At 37.7% G+C, this 20,995-nt stretch overlaps 1 protein-coding gene across 1 annotated transcript in view; it reads left to right on the top strand.

Moving 5' to 3' along the window:
• The first annotated feature begins 227 nt into the window (after positions 1–227).
• Positions 228–20,995, top strand: part of CSMD3 (CUB and Sushi multiple domains 3) — a 1,064,314-nt gene continuing 1,043,546 nt past the window's right edge. Inside the window, exon 1 of the mRNA XM_004265377.3 lies at positions 228–541. Coding sequence (XP_004265425.1) covers positions 364–541 — 178 coding nt within the window. The 5' untranslated portion in view covers positions 228–363. The remainder of the gene's footprint in view (positions 542–20,995) is intronic.

Here is a 20,995-nt window from a genome sequence, read left to right as displayed (position 1 = left end):
TTACAGGCAGAATTGATCTATTCGGGGGAATAAAAAATCAAACCCCTTAATTTCAAATATTGTGAGGAGTTTGTCAAAGAGAGGAGCTGGCCTTTAAGAGGCTCACCAGTGGTTTCTGGTGGTTGCTATAACGAGCTAGAATTGAGGTAGATTTCGGTGGAGGGGTAAAAACGCACAAGAAAAGACAGAATCCAGAGTAGCAAAGACTTTGTGCCCCCGTTGGAGAGAGATGGTTGAGTCCTCGTCAAGGTTGCTGTGGTATCCCAGAAACACCATTCACTTCGAGCTGTGACCGCGCACCAATAACAGCAGCAACTCCGCTGCGCCGGGCTTAGGAGCAGGAATTAGGAGCTCGCGAATAATATGAAAGGGATCCGCAAAGGGGAGAGCCGAGCGAAGGAATCCAAACCCCGGGAGCCTGACACGAGAAAATGCGCTAAATGTGGCCGCCTAGACTTCATCCTGATGAAGAAAATGGGGACTCAAAGTGGATTTACGTTTTGGAACCTCGTCTTTTTATTGACGGTGTCTTGTGTGAAAGGTAGGCTTGCTTTCGGGGGTCCCCTCTGCTTTGGATGGAGGTGAGCTGACTTGTCGCTGGAGAGGGGTAGCTTCTTTGCAGTTTGCACAGATAAAAATAATCATGATAATACAGAAGAAGGAGTTGATTCACAGCTCTCTTTTCCCCCTCAGATAGGAAATGCATTTTGCTTGCCAGATTTGGCGTTCAATGCAGTGATTGAGCTTGTGCTCAATAAATATTCTTGCAGTATGCTCAAACGAATACGTGAGTTGGTTCGTATACCCTCTAACTAGTGGATATCCAGGCAGAATTCCTCTGCAAGACTTTTCTTGGTGGTGAAGATTACCTTGATTTCTAGTCAAACCAGTGGTGTTTGATGCTTTGGCTGGAATATTTATATTAAAGAGTCTCGTGTAAATGCTTTTTAACCCTTTCAGGTAGGAAAGTTACCGACATGTTAGGAATGTGCTGATTTTAAATGCATTAGGGCACAGGGGTCTTTCACGCATCCCTCACACCAACATGAAGGTGTGCATGCATATGTGAATTATTTCTACGTGGGCTCTTTTGCATTGATAAATGATAGAGGAGCTTCCATAGGTTCTGTGGTAGAGGTTTCGCTTAAAATGGGGCTTTTAAACGGTCTGAGACACCACGAAATGTTAACGAGCTACCTTTGGCGATGAATGAAGGCAGGAGGAAAGTCATTAGCTGACGACCAAAAAGAAAATCCCCAGCAAGTCTCAGCGTTCAGACAGGTAGAGTGAGTGTCACATGCACAACAGACAAGGGGAGGGAGTGGGTAGGATGTAAAATTTATTCCTAAGCAGGAGGGCAAGGGACAGTCAGGATCATTGGAAGGAGAGCTGTCCTCCGGGAGAAAATAGATCCCCAGCTCCGTTCTAAAACTTCTCCTGCACCCTGCTGCCCATTAATTGCTGCAAAAAATACTCAGGCGGTGTTTATGACTCATGCCGTCATGGCAGCTCACATAGACGCGAGGGATGTCGTTTTTAGTGAAGCTAGTTTCAAATCCCGGGTGTCTGTGTGTCGGGGGTGGGTGGTGGGAGGGAGGGGGGTTGTTTTGGCCCAGGCGCGCCACCGCTGTCAACACAAACTGGACGCTTCTTCCTTTGTAAAGGAGTGCCTCTCTGAACCGCAATCGGGCCGCGTCTCTATGAAACAGTTTATTGTACAGCTTGCAGCTGGCTGTCCCCCCACAGAAGGCAGTCCATTTGCATTCAGTGGAAATGATAATTCATGTTTTGGGTGGAGGGAGCTGGAAGGGTTACCTCTCCCTCTGTTAGGACCAAGGATGGGTGTCATGTCTCGAATTTTAATTTACATCCTTAAATGCCAAGAAGTTGTCCCTGATCTCTGTGGCAGCAACTGCCTTGTAATCCCAAACTGCTCCTCAAAGCTTGACACCCCGCCCCCCAGCCAGCCTCAGCACAGCTCTAAGCCAGAACGCTTGTCCTCAGCGGCGTAACTACACTGCCTAGCGCACAAAATGCGTCTCGGGGTGCTTAGAAGCGGTTTTCGTCGCCGGCTCGACGTGTGAGGAGCCTTGCATTTATGCTTAGTTCGCCTGCCACTGGGAGTCGGTGGTTAATGGATGGCCCTGGGGCTGCCAGCTAGACGCGCGCTCCGCGTGACGGAGGCGCAAGGAGCCAGCGACAGTTCCTGGCAGGAAAAATGTTGAGGTGGCTCCTGCTAGAAGATGACCGGGGGTTAAGTGCGAGTTTTCATGTGATACCTGTTGAGTCAAAACACATTCGAGGGGCAGATAGGGAGAGGGAGTCTCCGAAGCTGGGCGAGCACGCCAGCCTGACACACTGAGCCGCGCTGCTCACAATTACAGCCCGGCTGCCCGTACCTACCGTATAGTTTAGATAAGACGCGCCGATAGAAACGAACAGCGCGTTAGTTTGCTTTAAATGGCACTGTAAATGAGATCCCTCTCCTCTACTCACAGCTCCCGTAATTTGGACTGAGATAATCGGCCCACTGAATATATTCCAGTTTCGGGGACATTGGGAAGAAGGAGTATTTCACACTCTGCTTTGATCCCGTCCAAAATCATTTTTCTACGGACTATTAAAAAATTTTTAGTGGTAATAAGATCCTTCATTGTCACTTATCTGCCACTTGAAGGACATCTCCTATATTTTACAACTTGGAACACTGTCCTCAAATTCTGAGACACAAACCTACAGAGGCTGTATGCTTTAGACTTGCTCCCGGTTGCCCAGTGGTGCCAATTTTTACAGTTGTTTCTTCTCCTTCTTCCCCTTCTCCTTATTTTATTTTAATTTTACTTCAGTCTCAAGGCTTTTCCGAAAACCAAGATTGCAGCAATGGCTTAAATGTTCTTTCCTCCAATGTCTACGACTGCTTTTGTCTTCCACGCTTTTTTTCTTCTGGTCTTCCAGGCCCACGGGGAAACTCCGGATGGGGAATCCTTCTAAGAGCTTTGCAGGCCCTAATCTAGGCTAGTGCTAGGGTTCAGGAAGTCCGAGGCGCAGGCGCGTGCTTTTCCAGGTGAACAGCTCCTGCCAGGAGAATTCCACTTTCTGTCCACACTTTTCATCCCTCCACTATCTCACCTCTGCCTGCAACAGCAATGACAAAGAGGCTCAGTGCGAGAAAACGCCTCAGAGTAGAAGACAAAGTGGCCTTCAGTAGTAGGCCTGAATCGCTCGAGTGGGGTTGAAGAGAGAGGCAACCCTTTCTGGGCATTCTCTCTTCTGTCGCCATCTGAAATAAAAGGCCATGGAGGGCACCAAATTGGGCTGTGGAGGGGGGGCGGGGGCAGCTTGGACTTGATGCATGCCTATTTCAGGCTGAAACACACACACACGCGCACACACACACACACATACACACACGAAAGCAGAGGTTTCTGAAATGCAGTCTGCAGCTGCAGCGTGTCTGTTTTAGGTTTCAATCACATAGAAACTGTGAATCTCCAAGTTGTGCTTAAACGTCCCGCCCACGTAAACAGACACCCGCTGTGTGCTTCCCCACGCTCCTTCTAGGGAGTTCCTGGGGGAGCACACACATCTTGCAGGAAAGGTACAGAAAGCACTAACCTCGGTGGACAGCAGGTGAGAACTAGTGGGCCGCGTCCCCCACCGTGTACTAGAGCGTGATTTCAAGGCTTCTCTCTGGACCCCGGACTTCGAGAAGGATCCACGTTTCCGCGTGCTCTGGGACTCCAAGGAGATATTACTCCCGCCACAGAGCTCTTCTGGAAGAGCGGAGCTCGCACCTTCTCCCGCAGTTAATTAGCACTGGAAAGGGTCGCAGTGTTCACGCAGGGGGAGAGCTGCCAGCAGCGCTCATTAGCACCTTTTGCCCGCCCCAGTGTGACCGCGCCGCAGGTTTCAGCCCCGCGCTTGTGCTAGGGGCTGATAACCCTCACTCCCCTGACCTCAGGGCGACAGTCTGCCCTGTCAGTAACGTTAGGAAAATTTCTGTCGTGTCTTGAGGGACCTTTTGAAAGGTGGGTGTGTTGGGTTAATGTCTTTACAAACCAGTAACAACAGCAAACAAAAAGCCACCCACTGCCAAGGCCACCATCAAAACCCTCCCTTGAGGTTAACAGGACTGAGTCATCTGCTTAGAGGTAACCTCAGGTGTCCCTGTCCTGCTGCAGTATGGACAGGAATCCCTCCCTTCCATCTGTTTCCTCCGGGAATACTTTATTTGCTTCTAGAAGGCCAGACTACCTGAAATATTCATGGACCACCTGAGGTTGAAACTGGATGCCTGACTTGGCCTTTGCCGAGATTGTGAGGGTGTGTGTGTGTGTGTGTGTGTGTGTGTGTGTGTGTGTGTGTGTGTGTGTGTGTGTGTGTGGCTGGGAGGAGGAGGTACACGCGGATCAACACAGAGGATCCTTCGGGAGGCCTCGAGGGTGGGTGTGGGTGGGTGTCCGAGGCGGAAACGGACGGCGGGTAGCAAACAGTATATTTCTGTTCCCGGAACTGTCGGTGGTGCTGCAACCACTGCTGTCGCGCGATCCGGTGCAGGCGCCGAGAAAGCTCCCTTTCCCCATGCTGACCTCAGCGCTGCCCTCACTGAAACAACACGCTCTCCGGGAGTTCGAAAAACTCACTGGGGAATGAGTCATGGAGACTGATGCTCCTCTACCATGCCCTTCATCCCCAGCCCTCCTCTGCCCCTGGGAGGAAAGCAAGCAGGGGGCAGTCCAAATATTGGAGCGCCGCAAGGGCTTCGTTGGACCCTAGGGGAAAGGGCAGAAGAAATGAAAGAGTACAGGGTCATCCCGGGTGCCAAGTGGTCCTCTCCCAGACCTGCTGGAGAGGCCAGCTGAGGGCTGAAAGAGGGACAGGCACGGGGACGGTAGCGCAATGCAGAAAGAACAAGAAGCAGGACGACCAAAGAAAGAAAGATAGACTCAGGCAGCAGGCGGATTCCCTTCTCCTTGAACACGGCGCCTTTGGGGAGGCTTTGCACCACCGAGTTGGTAAGCCAACCCAATTTACTGCCCTCAAAAGGCTTCAATAGCTCTGAGCTGAACTTCCACTGCACAGTTACCCTGTTGAAATCGTTTGGAAATGTCACTGTGCAGCATCAAATTTCCCGAATCTTTTGGTGTTGAGGGGTTTGGGAAGGATGTGAGGGCTGCATCAAGTCCATGTAGGAAGAGTGAGTGTGTGAGCAGAAATAATTAAGGAGTAGGTTTCAGGTTTTGAAAACCCGATGCCAGAGCCTTTGAGATCCTTCAAGGAGAAAAGGGGTAGAATTACTCCATAGATTAAGTACTCCAGGGGCATAGATTTAGTTGCGGTAGTTATTACTGTTCACGATATTAATTAGCATTACTATTTATGCTCTAGCTGAATAGATTTGGGGTACACATGCCTTTTCCCTGAACACACAGTTTGGTGTCTATGGAAACAGTGAAATATTAAAATAAAGCAGTAGCAAATGGCATGCGTACAGGGCTTTAAATATAGTAAAACTTTATCAAAAGTGAGATCTGATAAAACAAAAATTAAGAAAGGTAGCAATTAATAATGCCCTTGTATGCATATAGGAAAAAAACCCTCTAATGCTAAAATACTTGTCTAATCTCAAATACAAATAAGCAAAAGCAACTAAACTTACGTTCCCTAAGGCTCCAAATATACTTCTCCTTGTGTTCCAAAAGTTTTACTTTCTTCTACTTAATATCAGGGTTTCCAGAAAGGGCTTCAGGATATTAAATACCTGCAATGTTTTGTCCAGTTTGAGAAATAACTTTGAAGCACCAAGCAACATGTCTGGTGAGGAACCTGTTACTTCAGGTAACATGACTATTTGACAAAATATGCCATCTTGTACTTTGAATTCCAGCGTTGGAGAAATTAAAAGTAAAATGTCTGCTAACGAAAAGATTAGGGGAAAATGCCTGAGATGCCAATAAAACTTAAGGCCATTTTATTTTATCTATACATACATTAAAACATAGCTTCTCTTTCTCTTTTTTTCCATTCCCCTTACTCATAATCCAAAGGGGTGTGTAGTTTATAGATACAGTGACAGTTCTAATTTGGATTTTGGATGAGGTCTGGTAAGGATGATAGAACAGATACTGTCATTACCAATTCATCTTTTCTTTCAGCAGGTGGGGTGATTCATGGTACTTTCCAGGGAGATCAATCTCCATGTCTACAGGAATTTCTCTGAATTAGACCCCTCGTAAGGCTCTCATTCTCATCCGGAATATCACTTTTACAGGAATGTCACTGAGAAAATTCAATTTGTTGAATACCTTCCAGTATTCATGGTCTCAGGGCTGGTGATCATCTTTCTTTTTCTCAAGCCTCCAATCTTGCAGCTATCAAACGCATTTCATGCCATCACACCTTTTGCTATGCTATTGCTTGGTGCTAGTTGAGGATTCTTAAGGATTAATACTTTTTATATAATCACAGCCTGTCGCCCTGCAACCCACTTTGAAATCTCTAAAAAGTCAAAATTTATAAGATTAGCATATGCATCCTATACCTTGTACCTGATTCACAAGTATATCTGTGGTAATCAGGTGCCTTTAGATATCACAATATCATTCTATTTGCTAATAAATGTTTGCACTGCAGTGATTTCAAAGTGTTCCTAAACAAGCAGCATCAGCATCCTTTGGAAACTTGTTAGAAATGTGAATTCTCAGGTCCCTACCCCAGGCCTATTGACACAGATACCCTGGTAGTTGGCACTGACATAGGTGTTTTTAACAAGTCATCCAGGTAATTCTGATGTGATCTAAAATTTGAGAAGCACTACAGTAAAGTAGAAAGAGCAAGGGCTCTGGAGCCACCAAGACCTGAAGTCAAATAATGATTCTGCCAGCAACTATCTTTGTACTAGCAACTCAATTTTCCTAAGCTTCAGTTTCATTATCTATTAAAAAGGAAACTAGAATTTCAGTAGGAAGATTATATATGTAACATATATAGTGCCTGACACTAGTAGCTATCATCAGTATTATTAAAATACACTTCCATGCACAAAGCTAGTATGAACTCCCACACATTTCATCCCTAACACTACCAGTCCTAACTTGTCCACAGCAGTAAATTAAAAATGTAGCATCTTCTCACTATTATTTCACTTTGGCTAAGTTCCTAGGCTATTATACATTAGAGAAACACTCTTGAAATTTCTTCTTATCACCTTTACACAGTTACTTTGGGTGCTGGCTCTATGAATCAGGAGCAGACCCATAGCTTAAATATGTTACTCCTACTCCTGGGCTAATTTTATCCATTGCATAGCAATATTGATTTATTTTAATATTGATTGATTAATGTACTTACATGAATTTGTTAATTCATCTTGTCACAAATCCATGGTATTTCCAGGGCTGGAAGAATTCTTACATACCAGCTAGTTCACTGCTCATATTTTATACAGTAAAATGCACATGCCTAGAAAGGACAAGAGATTTTTTTACTAGGTTACAAAGATAATTAGCTCCAGAACTGAGACTAGATCATTGGGTCTTCAAGTTCCTGTTCAACTCTCTTTCTACTGTACCTTATCAATTTTACTGCAGAGTTTTCTCAGATGGCATCAATGAAGATAATCACAAAAGTTAATATCTGAGTACCATATACCAATTAGTACTATGCAAAAATATTAGTGACTCTATGTTTTGTGGTAAATTTTAATGTTAACTACCCATTTGGTAAAAGACAAAAAAACAAACAAACAATTGTGGAATGAAAATATTTTCTAAGACTATTATAATATGCACATCAAATAAATAACTAATCATATATTCAATAAAGTCTATTTTTGACATCATAAAACCTATAAAAATAAAATCAGTGTACTGAGTTTTTTAATCTCTCATAAAGAACTTAGAGGGCTATTACTTAATCAAATTCTTATTTATTTCTTCTCATAATCTGGGCACAGTTTATTTAAAGGCTTTTAAATCTAGAAAAATTGTTCCTAATTTATTTTATTCATGTTTTTAATATATGCACATTATATTGAGATTTATGCATTCTCTCTCATCTGTATTTACATTTGCACATTTCTCTCATATGATCTATATAAATGATGGTATCATGCAAAACTCCCATAGAAGTAATAATATATTTTATAAATATAATAGTGTAAGAACAATCAATAATGTGAAGGGGTTATCTTCAATTTTAGCGACATGTGAAATATTTCTAAAGTCTTTTCAAGATATGGGAGTAAAATTTCCAAAATAATGAATGTTGCTAAATTTGAAGTGTCTAAATGTTCAGAAAGGGATTGAAATACATAAAAAGTAATGAGTGATTCTCTTAAAAGCTGAGTTTGTAACATTCAAAATTATAAAGTCCTTCTTCCTTCCTTTGCTTTATGTTAGCAAGTTTTAAAGGAATATTTATGATTACATAATTTAAAGTAATGGCAAGGGTTTTTTTTAACTATGACAACTTAAAAAATAGGGTTGCATACCATTTTGAAAGGAAATTTATAAAGGGAAATAGACTCATAGAAGAGGGTTTATTCAATTTTAACTGAAAAAAACAACAACTATGCTATAGTTTTCCCTTATACAAGTTCATCAGGTTGACTCCAGAATACTCAGAGGTGCTTCATATATAGATAGGATATAAGACGTTATTATGTTTGGGGAAATGGTACCAAAGTAGGCATGTGTATTTACTGCATAAAATATGAGCAGCAGGAAGCTCTGTGCTAAGCCCTTTATATAGAGTGTGTCATCCACATCTCAAAAGTGGTTCTCTCTCTCATTTTCCTGTTTTGAATCCTAACAAGCATCTTGTGAGATAGCTGTTATCTCCTATGTACAGATTATCATCTCCATTTATAAATCATCCACATTTCCTGGGGTCAGAGAGGTGCAATGACTTTCCAGGATCGTTGGTTAGCTAGTGGTTGAATGAAATCTGAAATGATAATAGATTTTTAAGTTCATAGGCTCATTAAAAGTTAAAACTAAAAATGACGGGGTTTCCCTGGTGGCGCAGTGGTTGAGAGTTCGCCTGCCGATGCAGGGGACACGGGTTCCTGCCCCGGTCCGGGAAGATCCCACATGCCACGGAGCGGCTAGGCCCGTGAGCCATGGCCACTGAGCCTGCGCGTCTGGAGCCTGTGCTCCGCAACGGGAGAGGTCACAACAGTGAGAGGCCCGTGTACCGCAAAAAAAACCAAAAAACAAAAAACAAAACAAAACAAAAACTAAAAATGACCAAGTTACTAATTAAACCTCTTCACTTTTAAGAGAAAAACTGAAATCTTGAGAATTTAAAAGAAAGCCTAAAATTAATATCCATGTTATATATATATATATATCACATATTATATATAAATACATCATGTTTTATATATATATATATCACAGTTACAGTAATACATAACTTCTCAGTTTTGTAATTTTCAACATCTTTTACTTAACTTGCCTAACTTTATTCTCTAAATTATTCTGTAAGATGGATGTGAAAGCGATTTTCCAGTTTTATAAGCAACAGTAAGTGAAGTAAATGAACAATAATACAAAGTTAAATATGTCAATATAAGATATAAAACTATTTAGTGCATTAAGGACAAAAATGAAAAATACAAATCAAAACATATAACCCTTAAATTCTAACCCAGTGCTCCTGAGTAAAATTTAAAAATTTATGAAAGTAAATGACTTATGGACTTCACATATAAAATAATATGTGGGCATAAAACTATTTACCAGTTGTGTCATAAGCTATGGCAAATAAATTTATTCCATTTGGTACCTACTCTTCCATTCAGTTCTATAGAGTTTTAACGATGGGAAAACTCTTATGACTTATTTGTCTAGTGTCTAACAGGGAATGTGCATTAGATTTATTTGTGGGTTCAAGGCAAAGTGCTTTAGAAAAAAACATTCATACCCAAGCTTCAACCACTTGCTCTACTTCTTCCCATAACTGCATCCTAGTTAAAAGCACAGGTATAGGTGTACATTTTAACATACAGAGGAGAAAGTTCAGAGAAGTGAAGAGACTTGCCAAACAAGGGAGTGTGAAATAGTCTTTCAATTCTCTGTCCAGTACATGTTTTTTTTTACTGGGTACTGCCTTATGAGCTTTTTTATTTAGTCCTAACTGGTTTATGGGAGTAAAGCACCTTGAGAGGAGAGACTACTGTGCCTGTGCCCAAATCCTGACCAGGCTCAAAACAATACTTCCTGAAGCGATTGTGTCAAGAGACACAGATACATGAGGGTAATAATATTGGTAAATGAGAAACTTAACAAGCAATCTAAAAATTAACTAAAAGTTAAATGGGGGCATTGAAATATACATCATTGTCTAAAAAAGAAAAAATACACATATTAAATTATACTTAAGCACTCAAAATTAGCATCACATTTTCCTTTGAAGGTGATAAAATGTATTTTCATATGCAACAAAAGCACTGTTGTACCTAAGTCCTTTCTGAACTTTAGACTGTCTCAATATAAATACGTACTTACCTTTTTTCTACTTACATTATTAAAATTTTGTTTGTGGGTATATTTTTAGAGATGTCATTTTAACCTATATTTTAAATGTTAAATCTTGGATATCCTAACAATGCCCTCAGATGTATTATTCATAGAATATACGTATTACATTGGACACTGTTATGGGACATCGTTATTTTGAATAGTTTTGCATCTTACAACAGTTAGGTATAGATTTCTCCAAAGTTGCCAAAATTTAGGGATAAATTACAACCGCAATCTGTCTCCAAGTCTATTTACTACAATTATACATTCCAGAATTTTATTTAATGTTGAAAATTGACTGTTAGCCCACTTCTCCATTTTAAAATTGATCCAATTGTAATAATTCACTTTAGTCTATTGAAATTTTAAATCATAAACTGACTTGATGTTTTGTTTGCATGATTTTGGTGAAGGGAAGGGGAAACAGATTGATAATTAAAATGTGTTTTTCTCGAGCTTGTTCACGTTCCCATTAGCCTCTTTATTCATTCACAGCTACTTAATAAAATTATCAGCTGTGTTTCACTGTTTGATATTATTGTAATTTTTCAAATATCTATTTTTTGTGTGTTTGTTCACACTCTGCGTGTTGTTTGATTTGAAAGAAATAAGAAGAAAAAATGTTTTTTTTTTTAACATCTTTATTGGAGTATAATTGCTTTACAGTGGTGTGTTAGTTTCTGCTTTATAACAAAGTGAATCAGCTATCTTGTGTCTCCCTCTCACCCTCCCTATCCCACCCCTCTAGGTGGTCACAAAGCACCGAGCTGATCTCCCTGTGCTATGTGGCTGCTCCCCACTAGCTATCTATTTTACGTTTGGTAGTGTATATATGTCCATGCCACTCTCTCGCTTTGTCACAGCTTACCCTTCCTCCTCCCCATGTCCTCAAGTCCATTCTCTAGTAGGTCTACGTCTTTATTCCCGTCTTGCCCCTAGGTTCTTCATGACCATTTTTTTTTTTTTTAAGATTCCATATATATACAAAATTGAGTTATTTGTAGTGAGGTGGATGGACCTAGAGTCTGTCATACAGAGTGAAGTCAGACAGAAAGAGAAAAACAAATACCATATGCTAACACATATATATGAAATCTAAGAAGAAAAAATGTTTTTAATTTCATTTTCTCTTAGAATACCATATAATGGTACCTGGGGTTTATCAACTGAATCAATGAAAAATATAATTTTAAGCTGATTTTATTATGAGTATTTTAACATAGAGAAGTGAAAATTGGTCTATTTCATTGTTATTCTATTAAAGCACAATAAGATACTGTTAAAAGACTTTAACATCAGATAATTTGTAATTTTTAGGAATGGTTTTGTTTCAATGTTTAAACTATATTTTTATATACAGATATGACTTTTCTGATTCTGTTAGTGGAGGTGTAATTTGAATTTCTCCCAAATGTTGGTAATGAATTTATGCCAATCTATCTGTATGTTCTAATATTGAGCTCTGTGTTGCTAAAAGCTGCATTTACAGGACAACAGATCAAAGTTAGGAGAACACGCAGAATAAACACAAATGAATCTCCTGGAGATGAAACACAGTACCTTGAATTTATTGGCTCTGTGCTCTAACTGACTGAACTATGTAAACTAGACAAAATATTTACTCAGTGTTCACATATATGGAGAAACACTAAGTTAAGGTTTCTTGGCTGATGTCTAAATCAAAACAGCTGAACTGATTCAAATGTTTTGTGCTAACAAATTTGCATCCAGGCTGCTAATTTGTGTGTCAACTTCTGGCTTAATAGTGTATAAGATGTTAGAGATGATAAACCCTCTTAAATGAAGTTTGCAATAGAAATGCTGACAGGCCCCTGATTACCTGCACTGAATTCATGTTCAATGTTCTTTTCATGGCTTAAAAAGAAAAAATTTCATCCCTGAATTCTACTAGTACTTGAGCGCTCTTTTACCTGTTAAACCTTTTTAAAGGAGGTCAAACAGAAAGTTTTAAAATCAATTTTCTAGCAAAGTGCTAGGAAATCTTTAATATCTGTGTTAGTCTGTCAGTGTTCATTAATATATTAATAGATTAAAATCAGAAATGACATTTTGAACTTAATTTTTAAATATTACCAATGTGTAAGTCCTTAGGAATCAGCCATTTTTCAATATTTTGAAGCTCACTACTTTTTACCTGTCATTGCATAGATTATTGCAATCTACCTATCTTAGAAAGAGTACATTCTAATTACGTCATTCTTTCAAAAGTAAAATTCTCAAAGGCCTCAAGAGAAATTGGAAGATGTTAGACATATTAAGTTACATCTTGTGCTAGTTCATGTAAATATTTGTTTCTATCATTTTCTTTTTGTTAAGTCAAGTTTGGTTTATTACACCTTTTATTAGAACAGTATTATTTTTAATTGAATATTATTATATTGATACAATTTAAGTTAGAAGTTGTGAAAGATACAGTCGTCAGTAGGTTTTATTTCCACAGAAAGAACCAGTGGCTTATGTATCAGTTCTGAGACTCAACCACACATTCCTTCAGCCATCAACCCTTTATTGAGGGCCAGTGTTTGTCATGCCCTTGCCTAGTCTTTGACAATATAGAGATGAAAATCTAGTCACTACCCTAAAAGAAGAGAGTCTTCATTTTGAAGGAGGGTTTCTGTGAACATAATACCAAAGAAAATTGTGAAATTGTTTAGTTCTTCGATGTGATTCTTTTATCATGAAATATCAATATAGTTTATTACATCTTTATTTACATATTCTATATATTAAATCTTTATCCTCTCACAGGTAAGTATTAACATCCTACAGACATTGTTTGAAACTTTCCAGTGAAAGTCATCATTTTGTGATTTAACCTAATGTAATTTTCTCTTGTAATTTTCAATTAAAATGTTTATTGACTCCCATCTGTTCAGCGAACTGATATTAACTAGTTTAGCCAGTATTAATGAAGATCTCACATGTATTTCTATAACAGTGTTTGTACAGTTATATAATAGTTTGTAATCAGCAAATTGCGCTTCTTACCCATTCTTTTTTACATGTTTGTTTCTGCCTCAGAACTCCTCATTGGCTTCTAAACCTTTTAAATTTAAATTTAAATCTCTACCCCTTCATTTAGTGATTCACATGAAATAAACCTTGAACTAACTTATCAAGGTCAACACATGCAAAGGGTAAAATAAATAACTAAATATAACTGCTTCTGTCATAGTTTTTTTATTTCTAATTTTTTCATCTTTATTGGAGACTTATGTATGTTGGGAAAACAGTGTTTCAGTAAGTAGATTATGTTTTGTTGTTCTTTGTTTTGTTTTAATCTGTGATTTAAAGAGCAACAGAAGGATCGATGAATGATTATACTGAAATCCTGGCATTTGATGAAATGCTGGCATTGGATCAATGCCAATTTTGCTAGACAGGAGTTAAGTAGAATGATCTATCTTTACAAGGTTAAGACCTTCACCAAATTTTATCCTGTATTTTACATTTTCTTTATTCCCCTCACGTTGATTACTTTGATGTTTCACATTATTTTAATGTTTGCACCAACATGCTACTTCATGATTGCCATCTCCCTATCCCTTTCCACATTCTATGAAACTCACTTCTTTGTGATCTAATGATTTAATGTGTAAGAAACCAGATTTGATATTTATTAATACAAAAAATATTAACGAGTTTTTCTAAGCTCTAAAATCTCAACTATTAATGTAAGATAAAACCAAACATGTCCATTGTCTATGTAAATTGCTATCTTGTCCTCTCTGATGACTTTAGCAAAAAAAAAAAAAAAAAAAAAAAGTAAATTTAGAAGCTTGAGATGAAAGAGCTTTGGGTAACATGAATTGTTTTACTCAACTTGGTACAACTAAAGGAAGGAATTTCTATGTACACCACAGTAAATTTCCAACACTCTCCACAATACACTCTCCATTTAGCTCCATTTATTGAAATCCCAAACTAATAAATGGGAGATAATTTGCAGGATCTGCTGACTTGGCTCCATCAACATCTCAAACCCCACCTCTAAGATCCTTCCCTTCTTTATCTTAACAAAGAAGGATATGGTCCCTTTACATTTCTCAAAACTATATTATACAAACAAACAAATAAATCTTCACTGCCTTTCCATTCATTTGGTTTTTCCTTCTCAGGTTCCAATTCTGTTTCTTTCAAACTATTATTGACAATTCACATTCTGTATACAGTCTTGTAAAGTAGACTTTGCGTAAAATGCAGTGGAGAGGCTCTCAAGCTGGCTTGTTTATTGTTAGTACACAAGAGAATCTCAGAGAAGCCACCTGTAAGATGTACAGCTAGACTTCATGAAAACCATGAAAATGGATACAATTAGATTGGCTCAGGGTTTGGAACAAGTGATCTTTGCCTATGCAGCAAGTTCTGAGAAGGGTGTTTTGATCAAAGAAACAACACTGTTACATACACTTCAAGTATTTCTTAAACCCCAAATGCAGTCAATAAAATTTTGTTGACAGCGAATAAACACAAGTAAAATAAGAAGTATATGCATTTTTATGAATTGTATATTTAAGCACAAATATTCACAACTTATGAATTCTGCCTCCTATGTTGTTATTTCAATTTTTATGATAGTTATTTTTCTCTAAAGTACATGTAAAAACACTTCCCTCAGTTAGATATGTATTATTTTTTCTGATTCTTCATTTCTTTTCTCATCTTCAGCACACAAAAAAGAAACGTTTTCATTGTCCACTGCTATGGACCGTGAGTGTCTCTCATGCAAGCACCTGATAGATAGACTTAGCTCCTTTTTAAATCTGAAATTAAATCTTTTTAATTAAATCTTTTTAAATCTAAATTATGCTAATTTAAATATTTGCCATTTCATAAGTTTTGGGAGCATGGCATCTGTGTTAATCTTACTATTCTGAAAGTTTCCCATCAGACGTAGAACAGAGCAGATGCACACCAAAGCTTAATTGACTATGCAACTACAGATTTTAAATACTTAAACTTCTTTTACACAGCAGATGAGAACAATCTGCACTATTAAGAATAGTACAATGGAAGATTTTTCCGTCATAGGAGACTTTAGAACCAGTGTGCTTTTAAAAATAATTTGTACAGAATGCTGTCAATTTCTGTTGAGGTATAACATTAAATGGAATAATTTTAAAATAGGCTCTAATAGAAATATAATCAGGGCTTCCCTGGTGGCGCAGTGGTTGAGAGTCCGCCTGCCGAGGCAGGGGACATGGGTTCGTGCCCCGGTCTGGGAAAATCCCACATGCCGCGGAGCGGCTAGGCCCGTGAGCCATGGCCGCTGATCCTGCGTGTCCAGAGCCTGTGCTCTGCAACGGGAGAGGCCACAACAGTGAGAGGCCCATGTACCGCAAAAAAAAAAAAAAAATCACTTTAGATTTTGTTCATCTTACAAAAGAAATGACATCAGTTAAAAGGGGGTTACATACCTTTCAAACCAATATTTCAAATTGTATTTTTAAGTTGCTGATCTTGCTATGTAATGCTATATAATTCAGTAGAATTAGAACTTAATTTGTAAATCTAAAGCCAGCCAAAGATCCATTTTGTAATTAAACCAAAATTTGATAGTAATTGAATAAATATAACATCAAGGTAGATATGGATGATTTATACAGAAGTGGTTAATTTATCATGTCTTGTAATTTATATAATCCAATAGGTTTTGCTATTTCTTCCCTTCCATTTGTGATTTCTCTGGTCCCCAAGTGTGTGATGATGTGCATATGTGAGAAATAAACTGGCTAGGCATGTAGGCTTTACTTCAGATTCCCTGAATTTGCAAGATAATTAATACCTCTATGTTTTTATTTTTTACCTGTAAAGTTATCTCCTAGGTTGGGGTGAGGATTAAATACGATAATTTGTATCAGGCAAAAATGTTTGGTAAGACAGTACATCAATGTGAGGAAAGAAGGTCAGATGGGTAAGGAGATGCTATTATGAAATACTTTTATAGTGTAGTTTTAAGTAGAATCAGGTGAAAAAATACAAATAGGAAAGCACTGATTTCTATTAGAAAGACTGATTCCCCTCCTAGCACATGCTTTTAATTATGGAGGTTAACATATGGTCGTTCATCATTAACTGGTTTCACCTTGAGCTTGAGTGTTTCAATTTATAAAATAGCAAGAAAGTCCAGATGAACCACAGATTAACAGTTTCAAGTAAAGGGTTTATGTTATTTTATAAAAAGGAAACTGCCTACGGGTTCCTGTTCTTGGAAAAATTCCATTAATTTAGCTTTCTCAAGTTCTTGACTCTCTAAATCTACCCAGTTCAACTATTAGTAGTTCCATCTAGTGAAAACAAAGCAAAATTGCAGACACAAGATTCCCTGAGAAATAAAACCATCTCATCTATGAATACTGTGATAATATTTTAATGCCTGAATTTATGCTAGTATAAGGATCAATATGGCTAACTGTTGTGTTTCTTTAGCTGGTCTGGCTAATGAAAATTGTAGAGATTGACAATAATTTGTGCCAAATGATGTCTCCTCTCATATATAATAGCAATAATAACACCAAATACATGGTTTACTTCTATAAGCTTATTTAATCATAATAGCAAAATTGTGATGTATGTATTATCTTGCCATTTTATAAATAAGGAAGCTGGAGCACAGAGATTAAATAAGTTACCTGGGTCCACAGCTAGTAAATGGTAGAAACAGGATTTCAGCCCATATATTCTAGCTTCTAAAGTCCATAGTCTTAACTATTACCGCTAAGAAAATTTTGCAGTTGTTACAATTTTAAGAAGATTTTTCCATTCTAAGACTGGCATAATACACTGAAAGGATCTTACTCTGAAGCTTCTGGTACCATATATGTGTTGCCAATGAACGATTAGTTCAACAACTCCATGTCATCTGTCATATTAAATTAATATGGTTAATATGGAAATATGGGGCTAGTATTTCTTTTGGTCTAGAATGCTATAAAGTCTATAAGCACAAGGAATGAAAGATTAGGTTTAGGCTTTATGTATTTCAGAAGCATTGAGTCCTAATTTTGAGAAAAGCTAGCTTAGCTGATTCAGTCTCACAAACTAAACGCTTACTGAAGTATTCAGCTTTACAAGAATCTCATCATAACCCGTAATTAATAATTGTAATGATATATATTTTTATTCATTGAGTTCAAGAAATATATTTTCTTTACTAATAAGGGTGTTTCAGTTTTAAAGAAGAAGGAGCAGTTATTTGATCTAGGGCACAGGTCAGAAAAGAATGAGCAACACAGAGGATTTGGTGGTATCACCGAAATCATAACTTAACAGTTTCCTAACTGTAAATTTAACTTGGCATCTGTGTCTCTGGTGGTTGAGGATTTAGTAGGATATCAATTAACTTCAAGTACGTGGAGAGGCAGCCAGAGAGCATGATCCCATGCTTGACAATCAGCAATCTCTCATAAACTAAAATGATCTTTCCTGATGTAATTTCTTATAATGAAATGGCTATACATATCACTGCCCTTCTGTGAGAGGTTATTTGACAAATGACTTACTTTCTCCTTCACAGCATTTTATCTTTATACTTTATACATTCAAAATGTTTCTTTCCATAAAAAGTTCTAAGCTACATAGGATAGTAGGTACAAATCTGATGCTGTCTGGGATCAGCTATGTAAACATCAGCAGATAACTTAACCTCTATTACTTAGACTTTCTGGACCTCATTTGCTTTCTCTATAAAATGAAGAAGTTGAACCAGATTATTATGTATGTATAGTGATTGGATATATTCTACAAACTGACCTAACTGACTGAACTAAACCATATGCTCTCCACAGATTAAGACTTTTAGGGGGAAGTGTTTTCCGTATGGAAAATTAAGTTAAAAGGATAGTGATGATAACAAAGATAGGATGATCAGAAGAAGCAGCTGGTTATTGGGAAAAGGGAGAACTTGATTTTTAGAGCTTGGGTTTGAGATGCTGGTAAGACATTTTTTGTTGACATCCAATAAACATTAGAAAAAGTATGTTTAGACTTCGAGAAAAATACAGTAATTAGTACCATCTATCAAATTTATATGCTTCAAAGCTCTTTAAACATATTAGTTCTTTTAATCCTCACAGCAACCCTGCGTTTGGAAGGCTTCTGTATAACCATCATTTTTTAATATACCTGAATAGTAGAGAGCGTAAAGAGAGGAAAAAAAAAAAAAAAAGGTGGGGGGAGGTAAAATTTCAATGATAGAACCTTGAGGTCATTCTTTTTTAAAAGTAGAAAGTAAGTGATGACCTAATGAAAGAGACAGAGACAAACAATTGATAGAGTTTGGAAGAGAGCCATGAGGGTTGACTGGTAGGGAATACAAGGGTTCTCAAACAGGAGGGGAAGATGTACAACACTGAAGACATTAAAGGGTAAAGGAAAAAGAGCTCTTAGAAGGATTATTGGATTTGGCTATTCATAAATAACCTTTTAATGAGCTGTCTCAGTAGAGTGGTAGAGGCATAAATCAATTTACAAGGAATTGAGGAGATAGTAGGTGATGAGAAAACAGACACACATACACAATTTTCCTAATGAGCTCATGATGTTATTGAAGGAGTGAATACGGCTACCTTTGCTGGAGCCCTCGTAGTTAGAATTTATCTTAAATATTTACATAATATTACTTACAAAATAGAACACAAGAACAAGCAAACAGTAACAAATCCACAATACCTATTTGTACGTGAGAATTTATTTACCACCTACAGAATATGGAGAAAATATAAGCATCTATGACGATGGCTATAAGGCAATGAATGATTAAATAAAAAAAATAGCAATGTAAAAGTTATTTGTCTATGTAAAAATGAAACAATTATGGGTATTTTAACTAGAGGACCTGGATGTGTTTGCCTGGGGATAAGGCAGGCTTCATCTGGCCCTCCACTTGGAGGTCTAGAGATTTTCTTTCTTCATTATGCACAGGAGACAAAAAGGCTTTGAATAAATAAATACCACCAAGATTAAGGCTGACAAAAGAATTCCAATCTATTAATTCACACTGAAAATGAGGAGTGTCATGAAGATCAAGAACTGCTGCTTCTCTGTGGTAATCCATTAACATATATATTTGAGTTTTTATTATTTGCCAGGAGCTATGCTAGGCATGAATATAGAATGGTGTGAAGGTTGCTATAGTGCAGCTCTCTTTGCAGTCAAGCTCCACAGCAAACCAAGACTTGCTTTAGTGAAAACAGAAAGGAACTAAAGAAATTTAGATAACATAGCATCTCATTTGGCTCCGGATCCAGAAATTTTGTTGCAGATATTCTCTTTACATCAAGTGGAAATGCAAGCATGGTAATGCTTCTTTGCTTCTTTTTAAATTATTTCTATATTGGTCAATACCTTTATTTTCTCTTTAGATCAGAAATGTCCTTGTTTATACAAAAACTATAGAATACAGCTCTAGTTGTTCAGAATTATCCCCATGCTGCCTAACTGAAAGAAATTCTTAAGTCTACTCTTATTGTTTTAGCCTTCTGCTAACCCTGTTGGGTCAGCCAACTTCTGTCACTGAATGTTGGCAACTTCATTTCTTTAATTTTTAAGTTCACGAGGAAGGTCTTACTATGCCCTTCAACTACTGAGAATAATTTCATGGTTGTGGATTGCTTTTTATTATGCTAAATAGTTTGTAATTGTAACATTATAACAATGGCACACAAAGAATCACAGAATAATTTCATTAATGACTTCTCATTCCTATACATTAAAATCAACTGAGGAACCATCAAAATAATCTGCTGCCCATATTCGGACATACTGAAATTTGTAAACCACTGAGTTAGAAAATTCAGTCCTTTGCTCAATGTAGAATGACCCTATGGAATTCCTGAAGACAAGTGGTTAATTCCCTGTTTGTTTATAATTTTTTAAAGTGTTCTTTAATTTTTTTTTACCATTTTGAAAAGTAGCTCTGGTTAACTATTTAAAAGTGCTTCCTTATACAAAGTAGCTCTAGCTAATTGTTAAAAAATGGATCTTTTCTTCTATAACTTTAAACTTTAGTCTGAGGTATACTTCAAAGAGCTACTTCGAATAAATTGAATTCTTGTTCATGGAGAATGTTGTAACTATTTGGAAATTGCTGATGTTACTTCTTTTCTAGGCTAGCTACCAGTATATTTTCAATTGTTTCTCACAATCTCAGATTTTTTATACAATGGAGAGTCCATTGGTATTTGGACATTGGCCCTGTTGGGACTATTTACACTGTTAAAATTGGAAAATACTACAAATCACAGGGTTTTTTTTTTTTTTTTGATAGTCATTTTACTGGCAAACACTGTGTATGCACTGTGTGCCATCATACCACATGCTAATTCATAGTATTTTATTTTATTTTTTATTTTTTTTTAATTAACTAATTTTTTTTTTTGCGGTACACGGGCCTCTCACTGTTGTGGCCTCTCCCGTTGCGGAGCACAGGCTCCGGACGCGCAGGCTCA

The sequence above is a fragment of the Orcinus orca genome, chromosome 17 (genome assembly GCF_937001465.1).
Source record: "Orcinus orca chromosome 17, mOrcOrc1.1, whole genome shotgun sequence".
Taxonomy (NCBI): Eukaryota; Metazoa; Chordata; class Mammalia; order Artiodactyla; family Delphinidae; genus Orcinus; species Orcinus orca.
The sequence above is the reverse complement of the archived record's forward strand: the minus strand, read 5'-3'. Positions and strand labels throughout refer to the sequence as shown.